This window comes from Anguilla anguilla, chromosome 3, assembly GCF_013347855.1.
Source record: "Anguilla anguilla isolate fAngAng1 chromosome 3, fAngAng1.pri, whole genome shotgun sequence".
Classification (NCBI taxonomy): domain Eukaryota; kingdom Metazoa; phylum Chordata; class Actinopteri; order Anguilliformes; family Anguillidae; genus Anguilla; species Anguilla anguilla.
Genome location: NC_049203.1, coordinates 17992711 through 18005194, shown reverse-complemented (window position 1 = coordinate 18005194; position 12484 = coordinate 17992711). Strand labels below are relative to the sequence as shown.

The following is a 12484-nucleotide window of genomic DNA, read 5'->3' as shown; positions in this document are numbered from 1 at the left end:
GCCTCAGATGCAAGTTCCCCAAAGAGCATAATTTGCTTGCATGGGGGAGCATGTAATGATAAAACAAAAAACAACGTATATATTAATATATAATATATATCAACTGGGAGATGATTAGACAAGGAATTTGGACAAAAGACTAGCTGCACTAGCTTATCATTTACAATTAACTGTCAAGGAACTTAGTTCAAAACTGTAACAAGTAATACAGATAGATTCCTGCCATGTCCAAGAGTACATTATCATATATTATAAATAAGATTATTTTGTCACTTCTCTGTCTCTGCCCCTCAATGCCCATTGAAATTATGAAGAGAATAATGACCAAGAAACACAATATTGAAGCATTTCACGACTCCCTTATGGTTGGCAACGTGTGCAACACAAGCAGTTCCAAATGGCTTAATTTTACAAAGACGATGTGTCGGCAATCAAAAAACTGCTTTCATACTCCATCAACTCACCCTGACCTTTTGTACAATAGATGGTCTTCTTTGTTTTGCAGAATAGATGAATATATGCTGTAGTCATCAAGAAACTTGTCTGTGGAGTTGTGCATTGTTGCGCATCAGCATCTTACCGCTAAATAAACTGAATATCTGATAAGCAGTGGATACCCTCAACCACATCCTTTGAAGGAGCTGCTGTATCAAAACCAAAACCAAGTGCAACAGTCCTTATAAAAATGTTGCAAAACTGCAAATGTTTGTTCAGTTCCCTGGAATGATACTTTTTTGTTTTAAATAAGTTTACATTAATACAGTATGTAGTGTCTTGACAAGTATGTAAAGATGAATCAAAAGGCCTTGCATGTGTGTGTGTGTGTGTGTGTGTGTGTGTGTGAGAGAGAGAGAGAGAGAGAGAGAGAGAGAGAGAGAGAGAGAGAGAGAGAGAGAGCGATTTAGGCTTGATCTATTATGCAAGAATATAATGTGGACATTCATGGTTTATATAATGGTCATAATGGAAATAAATACAATGGCAATTCAGGATAGAATCAGGGCCCAGCAGTTATAACTGCACAATAGACAATGGTGGGGTGTAATTGACCATTGCTTTGGCTCACAGAGAGATTAATCTTCATGCTTTTCTTAAAAACTGCTGACAGGATGCTCACTGTGCAGGTCAATATGCTTATTGCCACCCTCGGTGAGAGAAACGCCTCCTTCAGCAACAAAACACAATTTCACCACAACACTTTCACTTTCCATAGAAGGGTGCATTACATTATCTCTGTTCGACTCTGCAGCTCATAGATCTCTAGATCTCTGCAAAAGGGACACAAAGAAGCCCTGCTGAGCCACTGTACCATTAGCACAGGAAACTAAAATGTAACTGCTAGCAAGGTTGTACAAATTTCTGGGCGTCTTTGAAGGCAAATACTAAATGTTATAATGATGAATGTTATAATGAAAATTGTGAAATGAAATGAAACTAAAGCCATAACGTTTTGTGCACAAACCTTCTCGTTATGTTCGGTTTCCACCCCTAAAATGGGTAATAGCTAAAAGAATAGTGAATACTGTCTTTCATTAAACTTTGCATTGAAAATAACCAAAGCCCTATTCAGAAACTTCCATCTGTTTATATGTTGTGCTCTGTTTTGCTTTTGCCACACACATGGCTATCAAAGTTATGTTTGACTCAATGCTAGCCTCAGAATAAATATTTTATGCTCATAAATATAATCATGGATTTATCAAATTGTCATAAATCAGAAAATAGCGTCAGCTTCATATTGCTGCTAAACAAGTTTCAGTATCTGCACATATGCAATCTTACAGATATTCAACCTTTAATATAAGTTCATTATTTCTCTAGATTTAGAAAATGGTAAATAAAGGAACAGTAAATGAAATGATGAAACATGACATTTACTGATTATTGTATCTTATTCTGGGAAACAGAACTGGAAGTGGGTGGACCTAATAGAAAATCAGAACAATGTTCACTGTATGAGCTGGACTTTGTGTTCCCTGGCTATGAATAACTGTAAATGAGTTTTGTTCCAGTGACCTTTGATATGCACTTCTGTGCGTTGCTTTGCTAAATAAATGGAATATAACAATATCATAGTTACATCTGGGATTTGGAGGTAATCCTCTATTATTTGCAGTCACGAAAAATTGTAACACCTAATTAAAGCTTCTTTTCCCCCCCCTTGTATTTACTTGTACACAGTTGTACAAAAGACATTGGGTGGGAATGTAAACCTTTTAAATCACTAAAAAATGAAATGTGTGTTAACTGGACAACGTACAATATCTCTACATTACCATGACCGCTGTGCCTTTTACCATATACTAACTTATACTACAATAATCACAAGAAACGATTACACATTTTGAAGAAATGTTTAAATGGTCACATGTCTATATCCCTTCACAACTATGGCTGTGATGTGACTCCTGATGACAGTGGCAAAGCTATTACTGTCCTAGAAAAAGTGATCTAAAGAGTGACTGTGCTGAAAGTAAGTAGATTTTAGTAAAATATTTAAATAAACTAGCACTCTAATGCTCAGGACACATTTTTTTTAACTTCTGATAGCTGCTGAACACATCAATCGAATAATTATTTAAAAATTAATTAATTATTTAATTAATTAATAATGTTTAATTTATACTATAGCAATGTATTAAATAATAATAATAATAATAATAATAATAATAATAATAATAATCCAGGACACTTAAATCTAAAATGTTGTCTTTTCAATTATAAGTAGAATAGCCATTCACACCAGGGGATTTTTACACAATTATCTGGAAAGCCCCTGATTGAGGGTTTTAGCAGAGACCAAATCCCAGAGTCAGGTCTTGTGAACAGTGCCAGATGTAAGGCATATTTATGACCCTTTTATGCACGTATTTTTAGCAATATACTCACAAGGTGCACAGCGATATGAATAGTAATTTTACAAATATTCAATTTATCAATATTGTTTTATGTTATTATTGCAGATAGAATGCAAGAGTATATGTGTTATTATTGTTATTGTTATTGTTATTATTATTATTATTATTATTATTATTATTATTATTATTATTATTATTATTATTACCTCTTGCCTACAACAGTGAAAAAACATATATTGCAGCCTGTAAAATTGAGATGTGCATAAACATGGCCTAGATTCATTCTACATTTCTCCTTAACTTTGACTAACAAATGCACTTAGGGTAAGCATTATTTTTGTGTTTACAAATACCATTTGTGAGTTCATTTTGGGGATTTCTGAGTTTGTCAAATTGTGTTTGTAAAACAAAAAATTGTTAGTTATTATAGCTAAGAATGATAGTTGATGAAATGCAATCCACTAAGGCTTCTTGGATTACTTGGATGACTTTAGTTGCGTTGTTTTGTCATTGGTACTTGGTGTAGTGTAACACCCACACCTCGAGAATCCAGCTAAAGTGAGCACCTGCAGTTTTCTTAAATAATTGGCAATAATTCGAAAGATTCTACTTTATAAACTATTTGGTTGTGTCTTTCTTTCAGATGTATTGGATGCAGACAGTGCTATTTTTAGGCAATGTCTCTCCTTACTCACTGTGTCTTGCACAAATACATGTGACAGTTCCATTTTGCGCAATAGTCTTTCAGACATGCTGTCAGACCTCAGCAAACAACCCAAGCATTAAATCAGTGCAGCTGCCCATGATTGGAATGGTATTGTAAATTGATGCTTATGTTCTAAAAGTTAAAACCGACGCTTTGCTTGTTTAGCCTGATAAAAAAAATTTTCCTGCTCTGTTGTTAAATAGCCTAAAGATAAGCAAATACTTTGTTAAAGTACTTATTTCCAACAGGGAAGTGTCTTTCAAGATGACTATAACCTTGACTACAGAGCAAGAATTGCTCATGCTAGTCTATCTATATGGTGTGGACTTCCCAGTCATCACCTCAGAACCCAATGAAGAACATATAGTATATTCTGGAGTGAAAATTGACACGTGTTCCAAGTCCATCAACTGAGTTGACTGACTTTTCCCCAAGTGAAATAGCTAATCCAATTTTGTAGTTAGGGGTTTTTGATGGCACAATGCCCAAACACATCTTAGGCAACAACAGGGCAAGAGTTGTCAACCCATATTGTACCCATTTTATAACAATGTCTCAGAATACCACATTAGATGCAAGGCCTTACTCTTTTTGCATTTAAAAAAATGAAGTTATGTAACAGCTATTAAACAATGTTAACTCTCAGAAGAAGAACAGACAGAGTTTATGTTTTAATCCTGAAACACCAATGGAAATAGAAAATGGAAAATGAAAAACTAAGTCAAGCACAAGCAAATATCATACCCTACATACAACTGCTGATATGCGTCTATGGCTAATAACTTCTTTTAAACCGTGCCAAACGTAAAGCTTTCATTTTCAATTAAAATACCTTATATCAGTGTGCATGGGTTTCGTTGGTGCTACTTTCCCAGTTTGGTTTTTGCTTTTACTACAATTGCTACTGCAATAGTATCAGTCTATACTCCAGAATGCAGTGTTTTCACCTCCTTAAAAGGTTATCTTTCATGATTCAGAGCGGACGAAACCAGAAGCTGCTTCCTGAGCTACTGTCTACTGAGCTGCTCTTTATTAAAAGGCCTTTAAGACTTAAGACTTAAGACTCACTGTTATAAAGATTACATTTTGGGGCAGATTTAATAGATGATACTAAGCTTTTCGCCTTGCTGTTAGTGGTGATGCTGCTGTGAAAAAAAGATGTAAAAATCATTCATTAAAAAGAAAAACTCCATGAACAATGATCACTGATGGACTGAAATCCAAACCGATGTCAAAGCTGCTCTCTCACGCTCACAGACGTCGCAGGAAGCCAGGCCAGTGTTCAGATTAAGGCTATGTGTGTCTTAGTAAGCGCTTTTGAAATTAACAGTACCCTTATTGCTGATTGGACTGTTAAGAGATCAGTTGAGGTTTTCAAAGAGGCATGCATGCAATTTTGTTGTCTGCTTACTGCTTACTGTGGTCTGCACTGGCTTCTCACCTGGAATAGCTGTCTAAATGGCAGTTGCAACCATTTACCGGGAATGTGTGTCACTCGCAATGTGTATGAGTAATGGAAGAACGCATAAGGCAGAATTAAGTCAACACATATTTCCCGTAACGTTGATTCAATTAAATGCTAAAGTGCCTTTTTTTCTTCACTGGCATATTTTGCTGGTTTACTTGGACTCAGCATGTATTTGGAAAAATGTAACTTATGTATTCATAAGTAGGATTCAAAGTTTTCTGAATCCACACCCTGGCCTATTTGGATCCATCTAGAACTTATAACAGGATTTCTGAGAGACTCTCAACCATTTGGTCAAGTTAGTAGACTGGGCAAGGTGCCAATGCTACAATGCTTATGGGGACCATTGATTTATCCAAAAAAGTAAACAAATAAATAACACAAAAGACACATTTTCGTTTTAAAACCTTTGTTATGTGAAATGAGCATGTGTTTCTTGTGCTAGATTACACAGTGCAGAATAAGATTTTTTAAACTTGTAAGAGCAAAAGATAAAAAGACCGAGACAGGTAGTTTTGGGGATCTTACCCTACACATTTCTAGTGCAGTAGCAACGTACTTCCTCCTCAGAACAAAGAACAAAAGAACAAAAGAGACACAAAGGAAACTATTTTGAGCATGTCTTCGAAATGGCAAATGCCAATTTAAGCCAGGAAGTGCTTCATCACTTGCCAAAGACTAGGTTTGGGATTAGTTAACTATGATAACTCCTCTTAGGTAAAGCTCAGGTTGATGTTTGTATCGAATGTCGTGGACCCATCCTTTTTTGTCATTCGGTATTGTTGAACTGATTGAAAATTGTTTTAGTTCATCATTGCCTTTGGCTGCAAATAACAATGGAAATAACAATGGAGTGCATTTCAGACTGAGGATATCACAGCAGAACCACCCAGGAGGCACAGATATGACAGAATAGCCTAGTGCTTTTATTACTTTTTTTTAACAAGGATTGTTTTAGTTTTTATTTCAACAGCTTGCTTGTTGTTGCTAGCGGTGCTTTTCTATGCTTGAAAATCACTTGCTTTGTGACAGAGAAACCGATGCTACAGCTCCAGTCTGGCAAACAGAGGGGGTGGGGGGTAGTCACATGACCTAAGTGGTAAGAGTTGCTGAGGTGACAGGAAGTTGAGAGTCAGCTATTTGTCTTGTGTGTGGGAGAAGGAGATGAGGGTGCCTCATTAGTTCCTTAGAGACGTGCAAAAAGTGGCAGCCAGGGGATTCTGGGAGACGTATGCCAGGTCAGAGCAGTACTCACACACCACACGTGCATCCAAATGCCATACACCCCAGGAGCCCCTGAGGGGAACATGGATAGTCAAAGAATTCTTGTCACCATTTCCCTGGTGATGGCACTTTCTGCCTCCTGTAACCTGGCCCAAAACACAGGTATGTTGAATTAAGTAAGCTGTCATTTATGTTTATTCTTCTGTTTCTGAGGTAGATGATGTATTTTCCACTTTATTGTTTAAGGTCTGTTTGAAAAGCTTCCCTTGTATAATATCTGCCTATTTACACACATGTTTTTGTGTACTTGAATGTGTAATTGTTTCTTCATATATTTTTGGTTATCTCACTCCTATACTATATTTCTGTTCTATTTCTATTACATTGTCATTGGGGAGATTGTATTGGTACAATTGGCATACTGGTAATTATCCGTTCATTTATTGACAAAAGCAAGCGTATTTTATTACTTGTAATACAAACATGATATGTTACACTGTATCCATGGCTGCTATTGTTGGCACTGCAGTATGTGTACACAATCTAATGAGAGAGTATCTCTTTAAATATCTAGTTTCATATCATTTTGAGTGATGCATTAAAAGTAATTGTGCGAATTGGTGTTTCATCTTGTCCAACACATCATGGAACACGTTTCTCAGGGAGATGCCGCTGCAGGCGTTGCCCTCATTAGGAAAGAGCAACATGAATCATGATATGGAAAAACATTTTTGAATTGGGGGTAGCACACTCCCTATGTTAGGACTGATGATTCTTCTTTTCTTTTTTAAACACACATTCTTTTCTAATTTACAAAACATTATCTGTGGCATATAAATAGCAGCGCTCTCTCCACTTATCCATGGCTGTGTGGTTTCTGCTGTATTCATACTGATAAAATGGTTTAACCCCAGGGTGTACACACACACACACACACACACACATATACGACAACAGAGGAATGTAAAAGCCCTTTCTTACTGTACAGTGGTCAGTAGGAGGGCGATTAGGCACTTAGTGTTGGAAAATTACACAACACAACAATGTTGTTTTTAATGTCATTAATATTCGTACACAAAGTATTCATGGAATATGTGCTTCACCTTGGCTTATCCACAGCATTCTGTATCAGCAATTTTGTATAATGGTAGTACCATTGAGCACGGCACTTAACTTAAAAGAGATACTCTTTTCCAGATAAGAGTGTCTGTAATGTCATGTTTTCCAGGCTGTAAAGTTGAAAATAATCATCTTGTAAAAAGCCAAATAATTTCACAATATGTGGAAGCACTCCTCTTACACAGGCAACTGCAAAACAAATTTTTACCTATTTTAATTTGTCTATTAAATCAAACCTCTCAAGAGATTTTCTTGGTATTTTCTATGCTCAGAGTAACATCTGAAGTTAAGTAGTCAGTGTCTGTGACAGTGGCTGTACATGTTTAGATAATGCATTTTGCTTAAAGCAAAATTTGTGTGAAAAGCCATGAATTTGAAAGTCAGGTCTCATCCTGAAAATCCATGAAAGCACAGCGCAGCTAAACAAAAAAAAATAAAAATAAAAAATTTGTCAATGGAGATCAGTCACTGATCAATTATAGGTGATTGTTATACATATTTAATACCATTCAGGTTGTCAAAGTAAATTTGAGAGTGGGGGGGGGGGGGTTGAATTGTGAAATTTAATATCTTTGGAAAGTGAATGTTTGAGAGCAAATTTTTATATTCTTAATTAAAAGAAAATCAAACATTGAGGTTGATGAATGATTGAACTAGGTCTCATGGAAACTTCATGAAAACTTGACTAACTATGAACAGTCTAAACTAAACTATGAACAGTCTCATACTGGGCATCACTTAAAGGATTTTTTTATCCTTAAAAACACTCATAAGGTCTGTAGGATGAAAAATTATACGACTAAGGTTCATTGTCTAATTGAATAATGTTTTTCTAGCATACCAGAAAACACAATAGCAGAAATGCAACAAATAAAGGTGTAATGTACAATGTTCTTTCTCTCTCTAACAATTTTATATGATTATAATTTTATTATGTTTTAACTCATAACTGTCATTGCTGTTTATGTGTGTGTGTGTGGTGTGCATGTGCATGTGTTTTTATACTAATATACATAATAATGATATTGTTTCATTTTAATTTGCACGGCCCCACTGTTTGTGTGTGTGTGTACGTATGCATGTGCATGTGTTTTTTATACTAATATACATGATAATGATATTGTTTCATTTTAATTTGCATGGCCTCACTGTGTGTGTGTGTGTGTGTGTGTGTGGTGTGCATGTGCATGTGTTTTTATACTAATATACATAATAATAATATTTTTTCATTTTCATTTGCATGCCACATTATTAATGCTGCATAATTCTGATCACTCCTTCAGGAACTAATTCCACTACTACTTCCCCTGGCACTCATACTACCACAAAACCTCTCTTTACTGGTAATTATCTTTTTCTAACAACCACTGTCTTCAAGAGCACTGTTTCTGCTGCCACCAAATATGGATTCATATGAAATTGATTTCTTTCCACTTGAATGGAACGTTGTCAGATAAATTCTTGTCTTTGTCAGAATGTCAGGCGGTAACACTGTTCACTTGATATGAAAGTATATAATAGATTATGGAGAATATTATTTAAAAATCTTGAATGTCAGTTAAATCCTGTATCACAAACATAATTTGCATAAGGGTTTATACCATGAATTATATAAGAGTAAAAGTTACATTTTTCTCCGCAGTCACTTTTTGGTGAGTTTTGTATCAGGTGACCAGTGTTACTGTTTTGATTACATGTAGCATGTTGTGATTCATGAATGGTTTTCTGTTATCAGCGTATTTTACTAAGTGATTACAAAAATGTGCTTAGTTATTGATTCTTCTCCATTTGCAGACCACAGGAATGAAAAATATACCATTGGCAAGAGTGTTAATCTCACATGTACAAATAAGACATGGACCGAGATGTTCTACACCACCTGGAGGATCCCTAGAAATGGAAACCACTGCACAATAGCAGCTAGCACAGACAAACCTCCTCATGACACGTGTTTGGATGGAAAAGTCATGCGCAACACATCTAATGGGGAATCCTACTTGCACATTCCTATTTTTAAAGTCACAGATATAGGAATTTATAGGTGTGAAACTGCATTTCAAGGTGCAAGTCTCATAGCAGAAATCACTGTATCTGCCATAGGTAAGAGACCACTTCATCTACTTGAATGTTGAATCCTGCAGTCATTTTGAAAGAATCAGTTTATGCATTTCAAGATGAAAGCTACATGGCACTTATTCACTTCAGATAAAAAAAATTTTTTATTTGAATTTCCCATATGATAGGCTACTTAATGGAATGTTATACAGAGTGAGGGACAAACTGCTATGTTACATTTAATTAGGCTTGATGTCTATCCATTTATTTTTGTAGACAGTGTATTAATAAAACTATATAACCATTAATTGGGTCAAAGATGATTATACATTCAGTTTTGGCATCTAGAGACCATTTACCATTTTTTGCATTGTGTATATAAAAATGTAGTAAGTTTAAAGAAAATTCTGCAATCAGCTCATTTTTTGGTTCTTCCAGTTTCCCCACAGATATTCACCAGACTGGTTATCATCAGGGATGGTAAGAGAGAGGCTGTCTGTTCAGCTATTGGTGGTAAACCAGCTGCCTCCATCTCCTGGAGAAACGCGTGGAACTCCAGTGTGACTCAGACTTCCAAAAATAATACAGACGGCTCCTTCACTGTGGAGAGCAGACTGATCCTCCCTGACCATGTTCCTGCTGACAACCTGAGCTGCATCATCACCCACCCCAGCTGGACAGAGGGTCACACTGAACGGATTCTAGCATTAAACCATGAAGGTACAGTAATTTCTGGTTTAGAGGCCACACAGGTCATTGTTACTAGTGGATGTTCCTGCTGACAACCTGAGCTGCATCATCACCCACCCCAGCTGGGGAGAGAAGCATTTCACTGTTCACTATGGTCACTGAAGTACATTTTTCCACATTTATACTTCCTACCCAAATGCCTGGAGAATTTTCAGATAATTTGTCCATCATTCAGTCCAAAAGAGCCTAAATTGAGATGTAAATATATCAATGGTGTTGTACAAATAAACAAAGGTATTGCACAGCCAAGCCCATAACAACAATCAAGTGATGTCTTGGGGACAATAACCCTTCATCAGAAATGTAAAAACAAAACAAAAAAAAAAAAAAATGTAACAGATGCTCATGCTCAAGTTGTTCCTTAAGATACTGTGATTCTGCTTGATTTCTCCCATCTGTAGAAGACTTCAAATGGTTTTGGATAATAATTCCATTGGGGTCCATCAGTTTCATAGCAGCCATTCTGACTGGATTTTACATCACAAGAAAGCATCTCGCTAAACTGAGGTATGACAGTTTTAATCAAATTTTCTAACATCACTCAGGGTTTAGATGTTTCCTCACTTTGTTGGTGTTCTCAGTAATATAAGTAATACCATGAGAGAGATATGTTTAAAATGAACAGTTTAACCATCATGTTGCTGTTAATGGTTTTTCATGTACTCAGCTATTCTTATATTTTAACAGAAATTGCTGGAAATCCAATATTCCTGCTCCTCCTCCACCCAAAACACCACAGGTAAGTACTGACCAGGAGAAACACAAAACACTCTTATTGTGCAAGAACTTCACTCCACAATGTGTCTGTATTTAGTATAAAGGAAACTGTGACTCACAATTTATTTATTCAAAAAACAGTTTGACATGTTCAGAAACCGTAAAATTCACTGGAACGAGATCCGTGATAGTTGTGGGCCAATGATGTTTGGACCCTTGGCCTAGGTATAGAGTGGTCATAAGCGATGATGAGGGAGGGTGGTATAAATTGCTCAGAAATTATATTAAAATAAAAGTTGCACTGTTGAGGGAAAGCGTTTAGCTTTTTAACAAGTTGTTTTTTCATTCAGGCACAGGATGTGGAGGAGGTTGAGCCCTACGCCAGCTACGTACAGCGCATCAACTCCATTTACAACTCCTCAGCTGAACTCTGCAACGCCTAGAGCTGACTTTCGGGAACCCACGCCACGAGCACGGTCCGCACCGACAGACACCTACCGCAAAAAGACAGAAAGGGAAACAGAGGAGGGGGGAGTGGGTTGAGAACTTGGAGGTTACAGAAACCCAGGAGACAGTAACTGCGGCAAGAAGCAGCCAGTTTTGCAAAAGAAGCTTGGATCTACTGCCTGGAAGTCTCAGATCAGAGAAACTTTCCAAGCCTCGCCAGTTGTTTTTTTTTTTTTTTTTTTTTTTTTTGCATCTACATGCGAAAGTGACAATGGGGTTCATTAAAACAAAAAAGAATAAACCAAAATGGCAACTAAACTCCCTAAAAAGAGGCAGAGAGGATGCTTGAGTAAGTCGGAGAAGAGAGTTCACAAATTGCTTCCACCATCAATGTAGAAACACTGTCCAATTTACATGTGAGAGTGCGTCCTTTGCAACTTGAACTCAAAGAATGACAATGAGACTAAACGGTTAGAAGTGACACTTTTAACAGCTTAGAATGACACCTGCAAAATATTTGAACCATGAGAGAGGATTCACACTTTTTGCTCCTGTTGCTTTATTCCCACCCACCCAGAGAGCTGTTGTTGAGTGTTTCACTTCTACTTGACTGAAAATACAGGAGCAGTACTGACAGCACAACAATTTGTCCAAAAAAGGAAGAGCAGACTCATTAGCCCTGGAACAAGACCAGGTCAAAACCTAATATGGTTACAATGGTGTAACTTCATAACTCAGCCGACCAATGGTGGAACTTCATCACTCAGTCACTCGGTCAGTCACAGACATTCACGTTTGTAGGGCTGGCCCCGCTGTTGCAGTCCAGCCAAAAATTTTATTTGAAGGACCGTCAACAGTTTGTTTAATTCATTATATTCAAGATATTGTATTTTTAAAAGGAAAATTTTATCCTTTATATTTGCTTTAATTTTCTTGTAATGGGGAATAGTGCAATCTTAAATGTTTTCAAATGCAAGATATGAATAAATCCCATTGGCTGAATTGTACTCATATCATACGGTTTGAACACTGTAGAAGTATGATTCTAAATGTGCACCATACAGGTGCGTTATTGCATAATAATAATGATAATAATAATAATAATAATAATAATAATAATAATAATAATAATAATAATAA

At 36.4% G+C, this 12484-nt stretch overlaps 1 protein-coding gene across 2 annotated transcripts; it reads left to right on the top strand.

Annotated features, from left to right (window-relative positions):
• Positions 1-6155: 6155 nt before the first annotated feature.
• Positions 6156-11486, top strand: LOC118222350 (cell surface glycoprotein CD200 receptor 1-A-like). 2 transcript variants are annotated; one of them, XM_035407870.1, is made up of 7 exons: positions 6156-6418; positions 8659-8718; positions 9170-9475; positions 9869-10150; positions 10582-10687; positions 10868-10919; positions 11248-11486. In XM_035407870.1, exons 1-7 carry the CDS (start codon positions 6307-6309, stop codon positions 11338-11340), a joined length of 1011 nt encoding a protein of 336 aa, XP_035263761.1. In that variant the 5' UTR covers positions 6156-6306; the 3' UTR covers positions 11341-11486. The 2 variants fall into 2 exon arrangements, with proteins under 2 accessions (XP_035263761.1, XP_035263762.1); XM_035407871.1 differs by lacking the exon at positions 8659-8718.
• Positions 11487-12484: the final 998 nt, after the last annotated feature.